The 24,941-nt window shown below is 39.8% G+C and overlaps 1 protein-coding gene and 1 long non-coding RNA gene across 3 annotated transcripts in view; both read right to left on the reverse strand.

Annotated features, from left to right (window-relative positions):
* Positions 1–2,195: 2,195 nt before the first annotated feature.
* The window catches only part of LOC134209838 (vacuolar protein sorting-associated protein 41 homolog), a 124,537-nt gene continuing 101,791 nt past the window's right edge, over positions 2,196–24,941 (reverse strand). The window contains exons 11-15 of the mRNA XM_062685861.1: positions 19,334–19,513; positions 18,107–18,225; positions 3,233–3,422; positions 2,923–3,174; positions 2,196–2,866 (exon numbers count right to left, since the gene is read on the reverse strand). Coding sequence (XP_062541845.1) covers positions 2,284–2,866; positions 2,923–3,174; positions 3,233–3,422; positions 18,107–18,225; positions 19,334–19,513 — 1,324 coding nt within the window. The 3' untranslated portion in view covers positions 2,196–2,283. The remainder of the gene's footprint in view (positions 2,867–2,922; positions 3,175–3,232; positions 3,423–18,106; positions 18,226–19,333; positions 19,514–24,941) is intronic.
* On the reverse strand, positions 19,558–24,345 carry LOC134212531 (uncharacterized). 2 transcript variants are annotated; one of them, XR_009979291.1, is made up of 5 exons: positions 24,189–24,345; positions 23,894–24,130; positions 23,669–23,835; positions 23,326–23,612; positions 19,558–19,572 (listed from the first exon to the last, which is right to left on the reverse strand). It is a non-coding gene; the product is annotated as an uncharacterized LOC134212531 (long non-coding RNA). The 2 variants fall into 2 exon arrangements; XR_009979292.1 differs by having other exon boundaries at positions 23,330–23,612; positions 24,189–24,344.

Genomic DNA, 24,941 nt, shown 5'->3' on the forward strand with positions numbered 1-24,941 from the left:
CACAATCCCTTAGTATGTAGGTAAGGCGCCAGGACCGGATGGTATTCCGAACCTGGCCATCAAAGCGGCCATTGCTGAGGGTTCCGAGATGTTCAGATCTGTCATGCAGAGATGCCTGGACGAAGGAATCTTCCCTGAAGCATTAGGCAGGTCAGGCAGGGCATAGGCAGAGTTTGGTCCTATTGCCAAAGGCGGGAAACCACGGGGGGATCCGTCGGCATATAGACCAATATGCCTGCTTGATACTGCGGGGAAGGTGCTCGAGAAGATCATCCTCAACAGGTTGTTGATACGCACGGAGGGTGCGGATGGTCTATCGAGTAACCAGTTTGGCTTCCAAAAGGGTAAGTCGACCGTAGACGCTATCTTGTCGGTTACCAAATCCGCGGAGATAGCTATCCAGCGTAAGAGGAGGGGAGTTCGCTATTGTGCAGTAGTGACTCGACGTGAGCAATGCATTCAATAGTGCCAGTTGGGCAGCTATTGCAGATGTGCCTCTGCGTCTTGGAATTCCCGAGTACCTGTACAAGATTCTCGGAAGCTACTTCCAGAATCGAGTACTGGTATACGACACGGAGGCGGGGTGGAAGTGCGTTGACATAACCTCAAGGGTTCCGCAAGGTTCTATACTGGGTCCGGTGTTATGGAACGTGTCTTGAGGTTGAAGTTTCCGGTGGGCTTCGCTGACGATATTACGTTGGAGGTTTACGGCGAATCGATCGAAGAGGTGGAGTTGACTGCAGCCCACTCGATCGCAACGCTTCCGAAGCGTTTCCCGATGAAAACTAGCGTTTTCTTAGCGACTAATTATTAATTTATGTTTATTTTGCTTCCTATTAATAGACGACTTTCACACTTGTGTCTTAATGCTGCCTGAATATTTTTTATTGGATAAATAAATAATATACAAAAAAAAAAACTAGATTTATTATCTTTTTAACGTTTTTTACCATTTTTTAACATAAGCGAAGCATGCGCCTGCATACCTATCAACTCAGCTCAAAGAACATAGATATAAAATCAATACCAAATTTTCAAAACGACTTATCTGCTTTTGTAAACAAAGCTTCAAACGTCGATTTGTCGAATCTGACTGAGAGCAAGATTACCGGTGGTGAGTTTAAGCCGTTTAGCAGCGCTGTATCATTATTGTGTCGCCAGCACTAAATTGTATTCCGACTTCCGACGTTTTACTTCCGAACTTACTTCCGACATCATGAACGTCAGAACAAAATTTGAAATTGCTACCAACACATTGTCGGAAGAGCGTTCGGAAGTGTGGAAATAGACTTCCGAACTTCAATTTGGTGCCAGCGACGTTGTCAGCGACAAAAGAAAGCTTGATTTTGTGACAGATAACACCGTGCAGTGCTGCATATTTATTTTATTTTTCCATGTGAATCTCGTCGGAAGTGGGCCTTGCTGCCAGCTCACCAGCGTCATATAAACAGTTTTGGTCTAAATGCACAATACCTTACACCTTATTAAACGCGCTGCTATAACAGTAGCGCGACTGACATGTGACCAAATTTGGTAGCGCGATAAGAGCGCTGCCACAGACAAACAGACATAACACATTGAACATTCAGTCATCAAATTCATCGTCGTACACACACTAACGACATCTGTTGTTTTCACTAAGTTGGGTAAATCTCGCACCAGATGGCGGTAGTGAGCAAACGTCAAACTCGAGCAAATCCGATGGGCGCGCCACGAGTGATCAATTGGATCAACTAATGATTATTTAAATTGACCAGTAGTTCAGTGAACGATGAGAATTTCTTGATAAAGGTTGAACGTGAATAAAATCGGATTTCGCGAGTTTGAAATTCAATTTTAAACTTTAACCATATCAGATTCGCTCAGTGTAGCAAAGAGGAAGGTCAAGGTAGCGTATACCTATTTTCAGTAAGCGTGCTTGTGTTCCAGCGTTCCAGAAGACAATGCTCTATTGACCAGTGAAGCAGGGTACACATGACTCTCGACGATAACTAAAGAAGCCGTCTGGTGGAGAAGATGCCTTCGTGAGCTATAATACAACAACGATGAAATTTAAAAATGATTCAATCAAAACTTATTCGACTTCTTTCAAAAATACAAACGTTCAGTCACTACTTAAACGGATATAAAAAGGATGTTCGGGTTTAAGAACTTTCGTTTCAGCAGAGAGTTGATCAAATTATTATCCTGAATAATTCAGAAGCAAATCTCATATATTTTTCATAATCATATACAAAAAAAAACGAATGACAATTTTATAGATAACAGGCACATTACAGGGACTTACTTAATATAGCTGAGAGCATCTTCCACGTCTAATTTCGAGCCCAAATAAATGGGACAACGCTGATGAATCGATGTTGGCACTACATCCAAAATCTCTTTATCCTTACCAGCGCTGGCTTTGCCACCGGCTTTCGTAACGATGTAGGCCATCGGGTTGCACTCGTACAGCAGTCGGAGCTTTCCATTTTTCGCGGCAGCCGTTGCCGGATAGATGAAGATGCCTCCGTACTTGATGGTGCGGTGCACATCAGCGACCATACTGCCAACGTAGCGCGCTCCGTATGGTTTTCCTTTGGCAGGGTCCTTTTTGTCCTGGACGTAGTTGTACACCGAAGGGTCCCACGTTGAAGAGTATCCTTCGTTGATGGAGTAGATGTTACCGCGTTCCGGAATGCGTAGGTTGTAGTCTGTCAAAACAAACTCTCCGATCGAAGGGTCGTACATGAAACCATGCACGCCTTCTCCCAAACTGAGGACAATCATCGTAGCTGAGCCGTACAGTGCATAACCGGCGGCTACCATCTTGTTACCAGGCTGCAGAGCATCCGCAACGGACGGTTCCGTTCCCTCGCTCACTTGTCTAGAAAATACTATATTTGTAGTTACATATCCTGATAATCGTGATTCAATGCTTACTTAGTAATTCCGAAAATGGATCCAATCGAAACCAGACAGTCAATGTTGCTGGAGCCATCGAGTGGATCGAATGTAACAACGTATTTGCCTCTCCTCTCGGTTTCGATTTCGATCACATTATCGTTTTCCTCCGAAACCAGCAGACACGTGGCATACGAGGACTTCAGCATGTTGATGAAAATCTCATTGGACAGGACATCCAACTTTTTTACCTGTTCGCCCTGAACATTTGTATCTCCTGAGATTCCTTGGCTGATAAGAAAAAGTAAAATTTAAATATTGAAAAATCAACAGACTGAGATCAACTCACAGCTTGGCAATTCCTGCTTTGCGGACAGCTGAGCTGATGGCCTTGATGGCCGTCTGGATACAGTTGAGAAGCTGCGACAGATCCCCCGTGGCTTGTTTGTACTTCTTTTGTTCCTGCAGCACGAAACGCGTAAGCGTCATGCAGTTGGAATCAAAGGCAGGTCCTTGCTGGGTCATTATGGGGATGGATGCTGTGAATGGATTGGATCAAAATTAAAACTAGCTCTTTGTACAGCAATTGGCAATCAACGGATACAGAAGCCATGCGGCGTACTATAGGGCAGTTGACGTGCAGATAGTTGATTCTTGTGAATCACAGTGTTAAGATACAGCGCATTCTATATGTCAGTTATTGATCGTTTCTACCTTTGAAAAATATGAAATTTTACTTTTGTTTAAAGCCGTTACAAATATTTAATAAATAAATGTCCTATAGGTCATGTCAAAAATCCAAGGTGGGGCAAAATAAAAAATATATTTTTAAATAAACTTTGTAGACTAGCACAGTTTTTTTAAATTGACCTTTTTGATCGAATGAATCTGAGGGGTTGAATACATAAATTGTAAATATTTGTATCGGTCTTAACATTTTAATCAGAAACTTATTAGCTACGGTTTGTGTGCCCTTTCATCATTATAACATCTAATAGTATGAACAAATAGTTACATATATAGCATTCATTTAGAAAATAATATAGAAGCAGTAAGGCAGAAAATATGCAATAAGATAGATACACATTTCAAACAGGTATCCGAAAGATACATACTCGCCATGGTACGAATTGGTTGATAGTAATCCTATTTATTAGAAGCGAGCTACAAATCGAATAGAAAAATAAAAATAGAAAATTCTATACAATTATCGATTAAGAATTACATGTTTACTTGGCAGGGAATCAATATTCGAGCAGGGGCTAACAATATACCCTTTGTCATCAACAGAGCTGGTTACTGACAAACACACCTCACAACAAGCCTTTATCAGAAAACGAACACAATATGACAAGAATCATTTCCCTTGCATGCTCTGATATTTCAAAGAATACGCTACTTATTTTGTAATCAACATATTCGAGGTTATGGCTTTCAGTCTTCTAATGCTCAAAAACGGGTTTACCGTTTTTATCCGACGTTTCGGTTACATATATTGTACCTTTATCAAGGAGTCTGTAGACAATGGTGGTTTATGTTGTGTTAATTTTGTATGTTGTGTATGTTCAGGATTACTTACTAGCTAAGTCTTCACACATTCAAAAACAATAAGTGTAATAGAGCCAACAGACAGACATAAACGCCATCACAACACAGTTCGATACAAACAGAATAGAAGTGGCGCCAAAAAGTACTTCACGATAGTTTCTGGTGTCCGGATAAATTCAAATTTCGCAGCCCCTACCGAAAAATAGAGGGGGCGATGTAAGTAAAATTTATTAAGACTACCTACACAGTAACGTTCTATGCTAAGACAATGTAACAATAAAACGGGACTTAGTTAGTAATTCAAGACAAAATTTTCAAAACGACTTATCTGCTTTTGTAAACAAAGATTCAAACGACGATTTGACGAATCTGATAGCTCTCCCACGCAAACCAGCACCATCAATAGGTAGTGGAATCCTTCACCTAACTATTGATGGTGTTGGTTTGCGTGGGAGAGCTATCAGATTCGTCAAATCGTCGTATGAATCTTTGTTTACAAAAGCAGATAAGTCGTTTTGAAAATTTTGTCTTGAATTAATCCTGAACATTAAGGCTATGAACCATTCCACCGATTCGTTTAACTTTTAGTTAAAATTTGACACATTGATGGTTATTTTCCCATCGTGGTTAAAATTTTACTCCGAAGCCGACCCATTTGAGTTATGACAGATTGATAGTTATTCGGAACGAAATGGATTTGGCGCCAATTTTCTCGCGAACAAAGTTTAACTATCGAACTGTCAAATCTAACCATGCTCCGGAGCAGGGTTATTTTTAACCACGGCGAAATAACCATCGAACTGCCAAATTTTAACTAAAAGTTAAACGAATCGGTGGAATGGTTCACAGCCTAATATAACCTAATATAATATAATAAACTAATAAACCACCGTTGTCCACAGACTCCTTGATAAAGGTACAATATATGTAACCGAAACGTCGGATAAAAACGTAAAACCCGTTTTTGAGCATAAGAAGACCGAAATTCATAACCTCAAATATCACCATCATAGTCGATCTCTCCTAGAAAGTACAACATTTGTAATCAACGTTTGAACCTCGAATCTATATAATAAAAATGAAATGGTCTGTGTTTGTATCCGCATAACTCGAAAACGGCTGGATGGATTTTCTTCATTCCTTCAGCAAATATGATCGTTGTCATTTCCGACGGGTTTATATGGTATTTCCTTATGCGAAAATCACGAATAAAGTAAAGTAAATCGTGACAAACTAAAATTAAGGATCGTATGGAAACTTTGCATGGGCAGCTCAGAACGCGTATTTTCGCCTACTATGCAGGACAACGTCTGCCGGGTCGGCTAGTGTTTTCATAAAAACAGAAACTACGACAGCCTAAAACCGAAATTTGATGTAGAGATCATGCAAAATAACGGAATGAAAAGTAAGCAACAAAATTGTCTTCTTCTTTGTTACTGACAAAAAATTTCGGATCTTTGTCATTATTATCTCCGACAAAAACAACGCCTTGTCGTTAGGCGATGGGCGCATCGCTGAAATATTGATTCCCTGGTACCTGGTATATGTCGATGACGCACCAGTTCTGCTACATAGGGGAGACTGGGTAGACTTGATCCCCTTTTCTGATTTCCGATGTATCACAACCAAAAATAAATAAACATACGCGATTTCCACACAGACTCTCTAAGAAATATAGCATTTAACTTTACTGATGTATGACAGTCCTTAAATTATTGTTGTTATTGATACACAATCGATTTTTTGGAGTGCTGTCAAAAATCGACTTTTAAAATATTCGGGGGAAATTGATCCCTCTCCAAGAACTTGCTTTGATAAAATTAGAAAGGTGTTCTCAGATTTTTTAAATATTTTCCCTTCAAAATACGCAGAATTATCGAATTGCTGTACGTATACATGAACGATTTTTGTTATTGAATTCGATAGCACATGCAATTTTAAAATTTGGGGAGACTTGATCCCCTTTCTATGAGATCTACGCAATAAATCATTTTTCCTGCCAACCCTTCATCAAATCCGTCAAATCTACAAAATAATTAGAAGCCTAAGAACAGATTTATATTTTTTCGTATTTTTTCGCAAAATGTTTGTATGGGTGACTAACGGGGGATCAAGTGTCCCCATATTGAGGCAATAACTTCAAATCCAAATATCCCAAAACTATGATGGAATGTTGACATTTTCATCACTTCAGATCAAAAAGCATATTTATGGCTTGTTGCTGTGAAAAAACGAAAGACTATGGGCATTGTTATGAAAAGTTGTTCAAATTTTGCGTGGCCAATAAAAAATCTTAAGGAAGGTCAAAACATACAAACCGCCCTGCAGAATAAATAAGGTTGTCAATTGAAAAAATAACTTACCACATAAAGGTCATTTGTCTAGAGGATCTATACAAAAAAATACGCTAGAACAAAACTACTTTAGTTCTCGAACAAACAGGGGGTGATCAAGTCTCCCCGGGGTTCAAGTCTACCCACCTTCCCCTATACTGTCCGCTTGAGCTTCCTGAGCCTACGTTTCGATTTGGATAAGTTATGGGAATTGAAACCCATAGATCAGAAACTATAAGGGGACAGCCCCATAGTCGGCTGTACGAACTGTTGACGTGTGACTGCGTACTACGTAGCTAAGCAAAACCCGCCGCTTCTAAACAAGGATGTTACCGATCATTTAGTAATTCGCGTTCGATCATTTAGTAGTTTTTCAATAATTCATTCCAGAATCTGAATTTCAAAATGTGTTATATGGTGGACTTCTAGTGCGAAGGTTTTCCTGCAACTCTGCCTTATGGTTCGTTGTTTGAATTCCACTAGTAACGGAGTTAGAGCTATAGCTCCAGTAACTTAGACTAAATGATAACAAAATTCCAATAATTTAGTTTAAGTTACTGCAACTAGCGCTATAACTCCGTTATTAATTGAATTCCAACAACGGACCATGAGGCAGAATTGTAGAAAAACCTTCTCACTAGAAGTCCACCATACAACACATTTTTAAATTCAGCTTCTGGAATGAATTATTGACAAACTACTAAATGATCGAACGCAAATTACTAAATGATCGATAACATCCTTGCTTCTAAAGATGTACTCAACAACAAAATTTATAAGACTGGTTTAATATCATATTGAACCTCTACTCAAAAGAATTATAGCCCTTCCTGACTTTATAACGTACTAAACTTGCAGTCGGTTATTTCTTACATCAAAAAGTTCAATCACTTCGTCAGTAAACGTATAGAGATATAACCTTGTAAGTTATGGAAGAAAGTAATTCGGAAATACTAATACAATTTATTTAGCATTAATTTATTTAGCATTATTTATTTAGCTTAATGCAGAGATGATAAGTGAAAGACTTTTCCATTCTCTTTTGGATTCAATCCCTGTTCTCATACTTAAAAGCTAATGAAGTTCCTAAGTTAATGAAAAGTATCCAGTATTTTGCGCTCGGTAATGGCGGCGTGAGTTACCCTTAGTTTGACATTGTAGAGGTAGAAAACATTGGAACTCATCTAGTTTGACATGATGAAATATATTTTTTTTGATATGCTAACAGATATAATTAGACTTAGTGTCTAAATAATGATATTTATGTCCCTATTTATGGGCTGCAAAATGGTGGGTTGACATCAAGGAAGGAGCGCCCAACAGAGCTCTGATCCCCACAAGTTCCTATGTCACGCTTCCACGGGTCGTCCAATGACAAAAGACCGCTATCTAAGAATTGTGTACTTAGCTGGTAGTGCAGCCTGTGCACTGTTCAGCAAGAGTGAGAAGGTACGCCTCGAGCGTCTGTTCACCAGGAGGTGCGGCTCAAACAACGTCTGCCTGGTACCCAGCGGCTGATTAACGAAATGCTGTATCGCGTCAGCTATACCTAAGGTGGCAGCCCCACCAGCGCGATGTAGGTAGCGCGACCCCGGTAAGGAAGCTTACTGAAGCCTCTCAAATACCACGAAAAAAATGAGATAGAAGAAGAGAACGTTATTTTGGCAACAGACTCGGCAACGAAATAAGGACTATGATTGGAAACTCGGTACCTGGAATGTCAGTACCCTAAATGAACCTGGATGGCGAACTGCACAAGGTTGGAGTATTTTCAAGGAGCCATTCAAAACGTCTGATGGCCCAGATCCGGAGAACGTGAATTCCGAACCGTGAACCCCACGACCAACACTACATTCAAGTATAACATCTATCACAGCGGCGGCGGAAAGCAGAGCATGGAGTTGGTTTCGTAGTGATGGGCAAGCAGATGAAGCGAGTGATGCGGTGGAAATCCATTAGCAATCGAATCTGTGTGTTGAGGATACGGGGCAAATTTTTCAATTACGCATCGACAAACGATAAATCCGATGACGTGAAGGACACGTTTTGTGAATGTCTTGATAAAGCCTATGGAGAATGCTCAAAGCATGACATGAAAATTGTTATTGGAGACGCTAACGCTCAGGTCGGTAGAGAGGACTTTTTCCATCCCATAATTGGTAGGGAGAACCTTCAGTCCGCTACCAATGACAACGGCCTACGGCTAGTAAATTTCGCTGCTGCCAGAGGGATGGCCATCAGTAACATCTACTTTGCACGAAAGAATATCCGAAAGCACACCTGGAGACACCCAAATGGTGAAACTTGCAACCATATAGACCATGTTCTGGTGGATGGGCGCCATTTCTCGGATTTTATCGATGTGCGGACATTGTCAGTTGTCAGTGAAATTTGATCACGGTTGTCAACTGTATCGAACGAAAGATCACAGCGAACGATGCGTTACAATATCCAGCGATTGGCGGAGGAAGGAGTATCGGCTTAGTATCACCAGAAGTTTGACGAACGGATAAGTGCAATCAACGTCAGCGACAACATCAACGATCTATGGGAGTCGATCCATGGAGCGGTGAGCATAACAGCACGAGAAGTGGTAGGCACTGCATCCAGCGTACAAAATTATGTCCCGTATTCTGTTCAACAGATTGAGACCGCTTGAAGAGTCCTTCGTCGGCGAATACCAAGCAGGTTTTAGTGAGGGTCGATCAACGACGCATCAAATGTTTACCCTGAGACAAATCCTTGATAAATTCCGGGAGTACAACTTGCAGACACATCATCTGTTTATTGATTTCAAGGCGGCGTACGATTCAGTGAAACGGAATGAATTATGGCAAATTATGCTTGAACATGGTTTTCCGGCAAAACTGATGCGGCTGATTCGTATAACGTTGGACGGATCGTATAACGTACATGGTCGCTGGCAATCAACGTGGGTTCATTAGTGGTGGTGGTAGCGAAATGGTGCTGGATGGTGAAAAATTTGAAGTGGTAGAAAAATTTGTGTATTTTGAATCATTAGTGACGTGCAATAATGATGTTACCCGCGAGGTGAAAAGGCGTATTGCAGCTGCAACTAGGGCTTATTACGGACTTCGTAACCAGCTTAAGTCCCGTTGTCTGCAAACGAAAACAAAACTTGCGCTGTATACTACTCTGATTCTTCCGGTGGCTTTATACGGCCATGAAACATGAACGTTAAAGGAGGTTGATCGGAGAGCTTTCGGAGTGTTTGAGCGTAAACAGGAGAACGGTATCTAGCGGCGTCGCATGAATCACGAATTGCACCAGGTGTATAAAGGGATGGATATTATTAAGCCTATACAACACGGCAGACTACGGTGGGCTGGTCACGTTGTTCGTATGCCGGAAGAACGTCAAGCGAAGATAATATTTAGTAGAGATCCAGGAAGAAGTAAATTTACCGGAAACGTTTTATAAACTTTTTAAGATCCTACATGGAAAGATAGATTATTAATAAAGTGACAAGCTCAAGCTCAAGAATGTGTTAGTAGGTTGGTAGGACTACGGGTTCTTGAAAGCTGAATTGCATTTTCCAGTCTGTATCTACAGATGGAATCAGTCTAAGGCCAATTTTCAATTTTGTTTGAGATTTCGCGTTTTCAGCAGACTTGTGGGAAATTCTTTCGTTCGAAAGACTTAAGTCAGAGCTGTGGTTGCGAAGAGTATATGTATGTTTAGTAAACCATTAGGACTATCAGCATAATTGACTTGTTCACACTCCTAGAAAATAAAATTATTAGGAAAAATGGAACTGAGAAAACTACAAAACTCTTATATAACGTATATGACGTTTGCTTGTTGTTGAGAATCCCGATGAGTTTTCTGTATACCGTGCCGATGAGTACCAATATTTTTAAATGAAGCGAAGCCTACATTGATTAAAATATGTAAATATTTTCTACCTCTTAAATGTCTTAAATGTTAAAAAGGAACTCACTAGACTGCCATTATCGAGTGCAAAATACTGGATAAGTTTTTGGATTTGGTATGTATGTGGCTTATGCAATATTGTACCAAAAAGCTATGTGTGTAAGTGTGTACACGAGATAAAAAACATTAGCCAACTTTTCATGTAGGACACTCCTCCCACAATTACAGAACACTTTTTCCAAAAAGCTGTAATTTCACAATCAAATTAGCTATTTCCAATAGTGAATGGATTCATATCAGCAGTATTAGTTATTTATTAACTATCAACACATCATATTTTTATTTGCCTTGAATACTCCAATTGCTTTAAATTTGATTTATTTGAAAAATATGAATTGAACAGTGTTTGTTAGCACGACAATATTTTCCCACAGTAATAGAACAGGACAGTCTTTCCTCCATAAATCGCTTCCTAATATTTTTTTGTGTCGACATCCTGAATCAAAAGCTACAACTGTATGTTACTGCTCTATTGCAGTATCTATGAACGAGTTTGTAACTAATATTTGCAAAAATACGGCGTTGTTCACATTCGCCGCCATCTTGAACATAAAAAATTTCATAATATGGTTATTTATTACATTTATATATTAATTTATTACTAGCAGACCCGACGAACTTTGTTTCGTTAAATTGATTTATTCTCTGATTAGTTCTCGAGTTATGCAGAAATTTCAGTCTCATTTGTATAGGAGCCCCTCTTTCCAAAGCGGGTAGAGGTCTCGAAACATCTTAAGAACCTTTCACGGGCCCAAAAACCTCTGCATACAAATTTTCACGCCGATCGGTTCAGTAGTTTTCGAGTCTATAAGGCAGACAAACAAAAATTCATTTTTATGTATATAGAAGAAGATATATCGATTGAAAGTTCATCAATTTTCTTATAATCAAACCCATTTTGGATTGGATATCACATATTAGAGGATCGAAAACTTAGATCCCAAATATGGTATCCAAGTATGAATAACTACAATTGGTTTATTTTATGGCATTATATGAGTAATTGAATGTTGAGAACGTCGGAATGTGATAACAAATTTGTTAATTCAATAATGAGTTTTTTTTAATATAATTTAATATAATTTAATTATATTTTAATATAATTTAATATAAAAATAATGTTTTGATCAAACAGTTTTATTTTTTTGAGTTTAAGAAAAATATTGTTGAAAACAAAAAAAATTCTTGTTGATTTCAAAATTCAATTCAACAATTTTTATTTTGAACGCTGTTTTAGAATATTGTAAAAACAAAAATCAAATCTGATTTATTCAAAATTATTAGCCGGGAAACAATAATGCTTTGTTGAGTTTAAGAAACTATCTCTCATAGTTTTGGAAAAACAGTCCTCGAATCAATTTATCCATATTCCCGATCCCAATGCATGACAGAATGCTTTCGACCCATTTGCTCTTTGAAGTCGAGTTTCAGTCTGCAAATTATTTCAATCAACGATCATTTCAATTGATTAACTACAGTTCAATGGCCACATTCTAAATAAAAATCTAGATTGAACCACCTTGTGATGGTGCCATTTTCGCAATGCGGTAATTTAGCAAATTTCTCTTGCCATTATATATGATGAAAATTAATGATCGTATCGTTCGTTAGTTTTTTTTTTTTGGTGTTGAAACTAGTACGATGAAAAGCAGCAGTAATTTATGCTTACTACTACACACGCCTTTATTGCGATACGTGTAATTTAATGGAAAGTATTGTAATTTGCCAAAATCTGCAGCAAACTATTTATTTCGAATAAGTCTTTCATTCATTTTCAGCAATTATTATCAAATAATTGCAATATTTTATTCTTATATAATACTATAGGCAAACCTGCCCGATCTCGCTGGCACAGAGAAACAGACGTCTCACTCAACACATGTTCCATTGTTCACCTTTTTAACGGTGGATTCACTTTTTTGTAGGTGAACTGCTGCAATGCATTCAAATGAACGTAAATAAATGTGAATAGATGGAATAACTAAATCTATCTGCCTAAAGGGCAATTTCGACCTATCTTATGTGCTTTTCTTGTTACATTTTATAATACACGTGAAAGGCACCATCACCGCTAGGTGGATTATTCTGGGTTTTTAATGTAGTACAAGATTTTTGGATAATGTGAATAATTCATTCTAGTTCTCAAATATTTTGGTAGATACTTCTGGAGGCTGTCAAGGCGGTGGGAGGGACATTGGCTATGAGTGGCAGAGGCGGCTGCGCTCGGGGCTGCGTTAGGATTCAGTTTTCATATTTAGTAGCATAGGTTATCAGTACTCGGAATATACTTAATTCGGTGGGCACGCTTGGAACACATTTTTAACTCAAGTTCGACCAAAAGTGTAAATTTAATTGATTTATTTTAGTTCAGTTTAATTATTTTAATCTTTCTACGTCAAATGGTTAGTTATTTGTTCCCCCACCCCTCCTGCTCCCTTCTTTTCTATTTTATGTTTCCAAACTTAAACCAACGTGATCATGCTAATCCCAAACTGCACGTACCTCTATCATATCAATCTACATACTGCCGTGAATCGCATATCCGTCCCATCTTTGCTGGGTTTCCTATTCATATGGGACAAATATGCGATTCACGGCAGCATAGCTTTTTCGACAATTATGAGAAAATGGATTTCAATCATTTCTCTTCTACCATAAGTATAAATCATCTGAAAAGTTTCTAAGCTATAACAAACTCTATCGTAGTGATCCCGAACTGTCTGAACATCTATCATGTACATAAACACAATCGTTTCTATCTCTACAAACAATTATCTAATAAATAGGTTCCATAGCAGTCGCTAGAGCCGGAAGCAGTGCTCCACATTCTCCTCCTCTATCTTCTGTTCTCTCACAAGTTTACTACCCTGAAACTGAACTGTTTCGGACCCCTTATGGGTCTGAAGCAGAGGACGGGACGCTCAAGCCTACCAGTCAGTGGATGGAAAGGTCCGTTGTGATAAAGGGTCTATCACAAGCCTCGGATAACCTGAAATAAGTTTTCCACGAATCGAGTTCACATTGATTTCATGAGTTCTATATATTAATCGTCACGTTGAAAATGTAAGCCAGCAGTGTAAACGTATTGTCTAGTGTCATACAACGTAGATTGGCCACGGCCCGGGGATACGTTGAGTATAACAAGAATAACAATAATTTGAGATGCCAGATTTTTGTTTGAATCCAAATCAATCAGTGTAATCTGTGTATTCTCACAACAGAAATTAAAAAAACCCAGATTGATCCACCTACAGTGAGATTTTGACCCTTCCTTAGTTATAAGGAAATTTTTTCCAGACTCCAGTATTTGAAACAAGATAAAACTACTCAGCTTCTCACGGCGATTTACCGTACGGCGATTTACGGTGTACCGTGAAAGTGACAAAATAATTGCCTACCTAAAGGCGGATGTCATGGGTTGAGTGACAACTCAACGAATGATAACGTACTGTACTTCATGCTGCCTATCTATAAGGCGCTCGTCGGATTGAATAACTATTGTGACATGGTTAGTAACTATCGTAACGCTGGTTGCATATATTGTACTCGTAATTTCCACAGACCCCGATATTAATTAATCCAGAACTAACTAAATCAGTCATTGATCTGAGCGAAACTCAATAGCGTTCAATAATAACATATATTTCGCCTTATGGATGCCTAATTTGGTAAAACTAAACTTGTTCAATACCTTAAAAATGAGCGAGATTTTTATGGTAGTAAATTTCAGAATTTGCACACATACGCACACATACATGCATACAATTGATCAATTAGTGTCTCAAAACATGCTCACATTTGCTATCTAGCTTCCACTGAAGAAATTTTTGAAATCCCTTTCAATTTTTACGTTTTTGCTTTTCTGAGAAGATTTTTTTGTACTTGCTTTTATATGTTCCTCAATTAAAATCATTTGTTTCTTTGAAACAATTCAGAAAAATAGGCATAATTCCATATCATATCATTTGTTATAATTATATTTTCAATGTCAAAATGAATTTGTTTCAAATACCATACATTTTATTTAATAATTCACAAGATTTTTTGATAGATTAATACGTAATGATGTGTTCTACCTGAATGGTGAATTACATTGCGCGTTTAAAAAGTGTATGTGCGTGTATGTGCAGACATGCTCTTAATAGAGTAAACTCTAAATAAATAGTTCAGTTGACTCTGAACCCCTAACCCGGATAGAACTCTTTACCATTTTGATAAAACTCACTACTATCACCGTCTTTAAGATTTATAAATAATAATAAATTTTACAGATATTAAAGTGGCGACGAGAAAATGGTTTAAAATTGTTTCGCGTGTCATTATCATTACTTCGTATCGATAGTTAACAGTAACTGGCTAATTGTGTGACGGTTGACTTTTGTTCGCGCAGTGGTTATTGAACGATAAGTCCGTGGCACGGAAACATTTTCGTCATAACTAAAATCGGAAAATACAAGACGGCAATTACCGCCTACATAATAGTTAACATAGTGTTTTTAAGGTGTATTATGGCCGTTTCATTTTGCATTGATTTTAACACGAGTATTACTCTTCTTGTGTCAATGGAGAAACATGGCGTCTAAAAACCATCTAGATGGTATAAGTATTTTGAATTTCGCCTCCAAGGACTACATAATACCACAAAAGCTGATTGAACTAATTGTTTTCTACTGGTGAAAGGACACTCAACAATAACAGTTGAAACAATGCATAGTTAGACACCTACTTCGCAAATCGCATCAACAAGGTTTTATTTTGTTAAACCCTCTTAGTATTTATTTTTGGCATGTACATGTGACCGTGTGTGGGCCTGTGGCCGTTTTGTGAAAAGTGAGTAATGTGTGAACAGTGCGCTACAATTCCGTTTGATAAGACTGTGATAATGTTAGATTTAAAAGTGCATAGACAATGTTAGGAAAACACTTAGATAAACGATTGCTCCATATGAGTCAGAAATATATTGTTTGTGATAAAGCAAAAAAAAAACATTAGGAAAACTACTATGCAAGTAATATCCAGTGAGGAGTATGTGTTGGTAGATGTAGAAATAATTTTGAAGGCTCGACGAGCAATACATGAATATTTTTTATTTGAGTTATGCTTGAGGAAGTTTTTAATTGAGAGCTGTGACGGTTGGTCCGTACTAAATGAAGGCAGACTATGTGTAATGTACCCGTGTTGGATGAGGTTTAAAACTTACAAATGTGTTGAAGGATGTCGCAAAATTGTGAATGGGCTCAAAATAAATTACAAATCGCAGAATACATTAGAGGTACTGCAAAAGACATGCAAATGCATAAAGTTGTTAATGCTAAAGAAGTTAGCTAATGCTGGCAAAGTGATTCGTTTGAAGATCTACATTTATGTTTTTACACAACTGGAGAAACATGTAGTTTATGCAAAATTGCTGATGGAAATGATGTTTTCAAAAAGATCAGTAAATTGGTGCGTGGTTATGGAAATTATTGCAAAGAACAATAAAAGCGTTCTAAATAGAACAGCCTTTTTAGATAGAAAGGAAGTATGTCAAATAGCATATGATACTTATGGGACTTTGATGACCAGGTATAAAGAGGGTTTTATGTGTTGCAGGCTAGGATATTCAATAATTATCCAAAATAAATTGAACAACATATTTCTAAATGTTTTACAGGCTTGGTTTACAATTCTACGCTTAATGGCATTCACATGGGTTGACGTATACCACAAAGAGGATTTGTTCCTGAGAGTTCCGAGTTTGACGATGAATGTGGATCGCAACCGCAACATGAAAGGCAGCATGCAAGCATTATGTAACCAGGGATCGACTTCTGGATTGGAGAGCATAAAGTAGCATCAGTTGAATGCAAGAATCAAAATACTTCAATGATGTCAGTTTCAAAACTTTGGCATATCAGTTTAATTTACTTGTTCGTGATAAGTTGTCATGTTACTTTTAATCAAGTATTTTTATGTGGCTATTATGTTAGATTAGAATTTAGCACTCGAGAAATTATTCGCATGTTGACGAAGGTCAAAATCTTTTGTTTGTATGTACAAACATTTCTGAAAAGGAAAAGAACTGATGTGTTCTACCTGAATGGTGAATTACATTGCGCGTTTAAAAAGTGTATGTGCGTGTATGTGCAGACATGCTCTTAATAGAGTAAACTCTAAATAAATAGTTCAGTTGACTCTGAACCCCTAACCCGGATAGAACTCTTTACCATTTTGATAAAACTCACTACTATCACCGTCTTTAAGATTTATAAATAATAATAACTTTTACAGATATTAAACGTAACACACCTGCGTAACGCATACAAAGTGAAATTATAGACACTTCCGAAGGAAGGGTCAAAAAACAATTCTTTACACTACACCCGCAATGTTACATGGAGTAGTCTTTCAGACTATACGAACTTTATAGCTTGGTGATATGAAACGTAATTTACATTACATATTCCCATAGAAAATAGATGTGTAAACTTTGACATCAAGATATTACACCTAGTTCTTTTTTTACACGGGTGGGTTTTAGTCGATTAAGGGCCGATTTCTTCACCTCCGCTTAGTGCTTAAACCAGGTTTAAGCGTATGGGTAAGCACCGCTTAAGAGTTAAGCGGAGGTGAAGAAATCGGCCCTAAGACCTTTAGCATTGATGAAACTATGAGTTAATCCAAGGAAAAAATACCAAAAATCAAAGAAAAGAATTCAGGTGCTATTTGATAAGCTGTGAAAGATCAAGTTAAGATCAAGTGAATCCGAATAGGCTATAACACACATAGTGTACGGCAAAACTTTTTGTTTCTGCAATTCACTAACATTTCCAATATGGTCTCTTAGATTGTTATCCTGCAGATCATAACATACAAACAGTAATCTGTACTTTGCTATCAATTTATTTATGCTAACCAGTAACGTGTAACGAAAGGTCAAAATCGTCAATGTCACCAAAATAAAAACACCAAATATAAAGCAAACAATGTCACGCGTAAATATCACAAAACCAAAAAGCGATAACAAAGATCTACAGAAAGAAAACGCGAAAAGATCGTATACCTACTACAATCTAAAAATAATTTTCGTTGCTAGCCGGTTTATGGATTATATTCAGGTATGCAACGATGCCGAACATGATCATCATCCCATCAAATGATCGAATATGTAATCGTATTCAGCATTTGAAAATTGCAGTTTTTTTTTGGTTTACTGAAACCGGAATGTATCCAAATGATTTATGAAAATCGTTATCCTACCTTTTGATACGACCAGCCACGTAGATGCTATTCTACTGTTGAGCAATGAATTATACTTTCACTCTCGTCACACTTCCTGACTGTCTAATGATAGCGCGACCGTTCAGCCAGACGACTACAGCCAAACTGATTTCGCAACAGGTTCAAACCGAACAGCACTCGAACCAATACCAAAATTCGGGAACAAATTCTTCCTACTATCTCTTTGCTTTGCGTAAAAGAGCATTGATGATCATTATTTTCTTTCTTGACGCCAAACTGGATCGTCCTGTTGTTTGGGAAAGATTACCAAATATTATGAGATTACGTTCAAATATTATACCTATTCTGTTTTAGTAACTGTCCTCAATATTGATAACACGTACGTACATATCATTACTCGTGTGATAACACGTAGATTACACGCATAGAACTAACGTCAATATGACCATCGTTATTATAATGCAAGCATGGATGTTATCTTCGGGTGACGAACGGCGTAATGGTCTCAGTGTCAAAAGATCGAGCCCCTTGCATATTACTCTTGTCTATTATTGTCTGTCCACCCTACATGCAGAGATTATTCCGTGAGTTGAATTATTTTATAACCCGGCTGGAGCCAAACATTTGGCTTATCACTGACCGGCATGAAGATAGTATTGATGCATGCCACATGCACATGTGTTATATGTGGTATAATACCGACAAAAATAATCAGATAACCACATGGTTCCTCGCATGGTTCGGTAACATGATTTGCGGTTATGACAAACTATTTATATCATATAAGACGCGTCGTGTGATAGAGGAAACTTGTCAACGTTGAGGCATCAGGAATTGCGAATCAAGATCGTCAAAGTTAAATGACCACAAAAAAATTGTAAAATTGTTACGGAAAAAATTGAAATAGGGGAAATGAAGGCTTTGGCAGGTTTTGTTCTATTATTGTCAGGGGGGTTTTTGTTGACCAAATTTTATGAAATTTGGCCACAATATTCTTTGATATGCGAAGAATGTTTTGGCCAAATTTGAGCGTAATTAGTTATAGGAGACCCCCTGACAATAATAGAACAAAACCTGCCAAAGCCGTCATTTCCTCTACATATTTGAAAAATATTTGAAGGGGAATATTTGAACTTTTTTCATACAGACGATGATCTTAAAAATATATTACCGTTTTTTCGAACAATAAGCACATACCCTGAATACTATTCTGTTACTACCACCGTATCTCAAATTGGTATTATGAGATTGGGGTCTCCAGTTAGCCTTGCGAGAGTTAAGTTTTTAAAAACAGGGAGTTTTTTTTAAAGCTATTTGGCTAACCTACAGTTAACACAAGACTGATTTATTAAACTTATTCGATTATAAATTACAGCTCACACTCAGAGTGCTACCTCAGCACCTCGATCCATAGGTCCGCAGTCCAATCGGTCACCTTGGTTGCCAATCGCCGAAACTGCTGATGATGCTCGTTGCTGCTGCTGTTTCCGGGTGAATTGGTGTCACTCTCGTCAACTCGAGCAAAGGCGTAGGATTGCCAATCCAAAGATGGGGAGCTATATTCTCGGTCCGGTCTAGGATGTTTTCGGGTGGGAAACATTCTTGACTACGTGGGCTTATACTAAGGACACACCTATGGTACGAGAGGACAAGAAAATTATTCCAAGACTATCTTTGATAAAGACAATAATTGGAATGGTATTCTGTTGCAAGAATACAACTCGCGATTATATTTACGACTAACGAATTAAAACTTTATTAAATGAAAGACATGTGGAATTTAATTAAAGACGAGCAAGTTGCGATTCTATTCGAGGTGATGACATTTTTCCGCATTGGCTCGGCATTGACTTGGGCTTGTGCGCTTTGAGCGGCACGGTCGCTTTGGTGGGGCCAGGGTTTGAATCCAGAAGAGAATTCAAATGATAATTTTCTGATAAATTTCTTTTAAAAAGCTCCAAACGCGGGGAGCACTGATTCTGATGATGCATTTCAACTTGTTCTACAAAGCTGTGCGATCCGCAACATAAAATGAGCGAAAACAAAGCGAATTTCATCACTTCTGTGTGGAGGCTGCCTATCCAATTCTCGCACTTGTATACAAGTTTGATACATTTTCTATCATGGCTTGTTATGGAACCTGTTTCCTTAATCTTTCAACTCGTCCTCTCTGTGAGGCCGGGGACCCAAATTGAAATTAAGCGCAACCCAAAATACAAGGCATTATACTTACTTGATACTTGATGGGCTACAGCTCTTCGATGAACCTACGCCGAACGGAGTATCCTTCTCCACTGGACTCGATTCTGGGCCAATCGCTTCCAGTCGCCTGAACATTGAGCGCCCTCAGGTCCTCTTCAACTGCAAAAAGCCATCGTGTACGCGGCCTTCCACGAAGTCTGCGGCCTCTTCCGGGTTCTCTACTAAATATTATCTTCGCTTGACGTTCTTCCGGCATACGAACAACGTGACCAGCCCACCGTAGTCTGCCGTGTTGTATAAGCTTAATAATATCCAGCCCTTTATACACCTGGTACAATTCGTGATTCATGCGACGCCGCCAGATACCGTTCTCCTGTTTACCGCCGAGTATTGTCCGCAGCACCTTACGCTCAAACACTCCGAGAGCTCTCCGATCAGCCTTCTTTAACGTCTATGTCTCATGGCCGTATAAAGCCACCGGAAGAATCAGAGTAGTATACAGCGCGAGTTTTGTTTTCGTTTGCAGACTACGGGACTTAAGTTGGTTACGAAGTCCGTAATAAGCCCTATTTGCAGCTGCAATACGCCGTTTCATCTCGCGGGTAACATCATTATCGCACGTCACTAATGTTCCAAGATACACAAATTCTTCTACCACTTCAAATTTTTCACCATCCAGCACTATTTCGCTACCACCACCACTAATGAACCCACGTTGATTGCCAGCGACCATGTACTTCGTTTTGCTGGTATTGATCGTGAGTCCAATCCTCGCTGTCTCCCTCTTAAAAGGCGCAAAAGCCTCTTCCAGGGCACGGCGATCAATCCCGATAATATCGATATCGTCCGCAAATCCCAGGAGCATATGCGATTTTGTGATAATGGTACCGCTTCTTTGCACACCAGCTCTCCTAATCGTTCCCTCGAGCGCTATATTGAACAGTAGAGTGCATCACCCTGCTTTAATCCATCTAAGGTAACAAACGACGTCGATATTTCCTCCGCAACCCTTACACTTGATTTCGATCCGTCCAACGTTATACGAATCAGCCGTATCAGTTTCGCCGGAAAACCATGTTCAAGCATAATTTGCCATAATTCATTCCGTTTCACTGAATCGTACGCCGCCTTGAAATCAATAAACAGAGATGATGTGTCTGCAAGTTGTACTCCCGGAATTTATCAAGGATTTGTCTCAGGGTAAACATTTGATCCGTCGTTGATCGGCCCTCACGAAAACCTGCTTGGTATTCGCCGACGAAGGACTCTTCAAGCGGTCTCAATCTGTTGAACAGAATACGGGACATAATTTTGTACGTCGAATTAAGGAGGGTTATTCCTCGGTAACTGGCGCACTCCAGTCTGTGCCCTTTCTTAAAGAGAGGGCAAATGAGGCCGTCCAACCAGCTAGCAGGCATTTCCTCGTCTTCCCATATTTTCGATATAATATGGTGCAAAACTTCATAAGGCTGCTCACTGCCATGTTTGAGAAGTTCAGCCGGGAGCTGGTCCTTCCCCGCAGCCTTATTGTTTTTCAGCTCTTTGACAGCTTTTTTAACCTCATCTAGTGTAGGTGACTCCACAGCTTGTCCATCGTCGTTAATATTTATTCTGTTCACCGATGCACCGTCACTTCCTCCATTCAACAAAGTCTCGAAGTGTTGCTTCCACCTGGCAGCCACTTCAGTTTTATCTGGCGCTGTCTTTCTCCGCACGCCATTGACAGACTCGTAAAACCTCCGCATATCGTTCTGCTCCATTTTTTCCTGCGCCTCACTAATAACTTGTTCTTCGTACTCTTTTTTATTCCTGCGGTGGGTTCGTTTTTCGGCTGCTCTTGCTTCCTTGTACCGATCTCTATTCGATCGAGTACCCGACACCAACATCCGGCTTCTGGCAACGTTTTTCTCGTCTGTCACTCTCAGACACTCCACATCGAACCAACCCGTCCTGGGTCGCCTCTGTGCAGTGCCTACCACTTCTCGTGCTGTTGTGCTCACCGCTCCATGGATCGACTCCCATAGATCGTTGATGTTGTCGCTAACGTTGATTGCACTTATCCGTTCGTCGAGCTTCTGGCGGTACTCAGCCGATACTCCTTCCGCCGACAATCGCTGGATATTGTAACGCATCGTTCGCTGTGATATTTCGTTCGATACAGTTGACAACCGTGATCGAATTTTACTGACAACGAGGTAGTGATCAGAGTCAATGTTCGGACCTCTAAATGTCCGCACATCGATAACATCCGAGAAATGGCGCCCATCCACCAGAACATGGTCTATCTGGTTGCAAGTTTCACTATTTGGGTGACTCCAGGTGTGCTTTCGGATGTTCTTTCGGGCAAAGTAGGTGCTACTGATGGCCATCCCTCTGGCAGCAGCAAAATTTACTAGCCGTAGGCCGTTGTCATTGGTAGCGGAGTGAAGCCTCTTCCTACCGATTATGGGACGGAAAAGTCCCCTCTACCGACCTGAGCGTTAGCGTCTCCGATAACAATTTTCACGTCATGCTTTGGGCACTCTCCATAGGCTTTATCAAGACATTCATAAAACGTGTCCTTCACGTAGTCGGATTTATCGTTTGTCGGTGCGTAAACGTTGATTAGGCTGTAATTGAAGAATTTGCCCCGTATCCTCAACACACAGATTCGTTCGCTAATGGGTTTCCACCGCATCACTCGCTTCATCTGCTTGCCCATCACTACGAAACCAACTCCATGCTCTGCTTTTTCACCGCCGCTGTGATAGATGTTATACTTGAATGCAGTATTGGTCGTGGGATCCACGGCTCGGAATTCACGTTCTTCGGATCTAGGCCATCGGTCTTCTTGAATAGCAGCCACGTTCACTCCAACCTTCTGCAGTTCACGAGCCAGAAGGCTCACTCGTCCAGGTTCATTTAGGGTCCTGACATTCCAGGTACCGAGTTTCCAATCATAGTCCTTATTTCGTTGCCGGGTCGGTTGCCAAAAATAACGTTCTCTTTTTCTTCTATCTCCATTTTTCGTGGTATTTGAGAGGCTTCAGTAAGCTACCTTACCGGGGTCGCGTTACCTACATCACCTACCTACAAGGCATTATACAAGACTTTTATTCGTGCTAGCAAAAAGCCTAACTCTCCCTATCTCAATTTGGAACATCTTAACATTAAGGATGGAACTTAATCTAGTGGTTTTGCTCACCGACCGTTGTTAACACAGACCACAGATAAGCGGCGTTGCTCTGGTGACGCGTCGTGCCGTGCGCCTTGTCATTCGGTTGCCTTTGGGCAGCTGCTTGCCCCAATTGCTACCGGTCGTCGGTCGCCCCTAGTCAGAGCCGCAGCTTGTGCCACTCCCAATCACCGCCACGCGTGGTAGAGGCTCTCTCCAGCCGGTCCGTTCCGTACCCGTTCGATTCGCTCAGTTGGCTCAGTTCGTTGGCCTCAGACACCACCGTGTCGACGGATCTGTAGGTGCAAAACAAAACCCTATCGAGATACTTCCATTAGTTACCGCGTCGCACATCTTGTTGCTCTAAACCTACCCTTCTGCGGGGTTTGTTTTTATTCCGAAGAACGCCCTTTATTAGTTCGGAACAGCCTTTTCGCGGATCTTTCGTGGGAACTGTCTCTGCGCGTCCCCGTGACGGTTGGCGTTCGAACAACTGGTGACTAATAAACTTGTGGGTCACTAAGCTGGACACTGCGATACCTGGTGTGTGTAGATTTTGGTCATCGGATGTGCCTTGGTTCGATAATAAGTTACTTACGGTTTGCAACGTGGACGAGCGGCACTCCACCGTACTTCGGTCAAGATTTGATCACCCCTTATTTGATTATGCGAATTCGTTCATCGGGGTTTGTTATTTCGAGGACACTCCTATTCCTTCGGAACAATTTTCCGCAGATTTTTCGTGCGAGCCGTTTATGCGCGGCCTAGTAACGGTTGGTTTCGGGGTAATCGTGGCTCACGAATGCGTCGGTCACTGAACCGGTCACTGCGGTGTCTGGCATACAAAGGTCTTGGTCATCAAGTGAACATTGGTTTGGTTATAGATTACTTACAGCTCGCGATGTTGATTAACGGCACTTCACCGTGCTTCGAAAGCGAATGTTAATGCCACTCGGGACAATGGTCAATTTCGAATGCTTTCTCTCAGCGACGGATTACCAACATGCACGCGGTACCGTGACCGTTCACGACGATGGCTGCTTTTGTTACTCCTTTTCAATTAGGGTAAAAGACCCAATAGTGGAGGAACTAAGCACGTTCCACCACTATTTGTTGGTTCGCACCAAGCCTATACTTCATTTCACTTACCTCAAGGGTGCACATGGAAGATTATTAATTATATTTGATCCGAAAGTGGTCCTGATTGCAGCAGCATCCATCATTGTTACCTAAAATGGTACCTCCAATTATCCAGTATTTTGCGCTCGGTAATGGCGGCGTGAGTTCCCTTCAGTTTGACATTCAAGAGGTAGAAAACATTGGAACTATCATCAAGTCTGCCACCCCCAAAAAATCTGCATGTTATTTCCACCTGAAAAAGTACGTAGATTTTTTCCACCTGAAATTCACGTAACTTTTACCTGATTTTATTTATAGAATTATCATTCTACGTGAAAATCAGGTAAGTTCTACCTGAGTTTTGGATAGAATTCACCGGACACGTAAGTTTCACCTGAATTTTCTGAAGCATTTGCAGCTACGTGTGCACCGTGTGCACGTAATATGTACCTGAAAATTCCGGTGGAAACAACGTTTAGATTATTTGGAGTGCATGATAGGAATGCAATTTATAAAGTAAATACATA

Source organism: Armigeres subalbatus, chromosome 2, assembly GCF_024139115.2.
Source record: "Armigeres subalbatus isolate Guangzhou_Male chromosome 2, GZ_Asu_2, whole genome shotgun sequence".
Classification (NCBI taxonomy): domain Eukaryota; kingdom Metazoa; phylum Arthropoda; class Insecta; order Diptera; family Culicidae; genus Armigeres; species Armigeres subalbatus.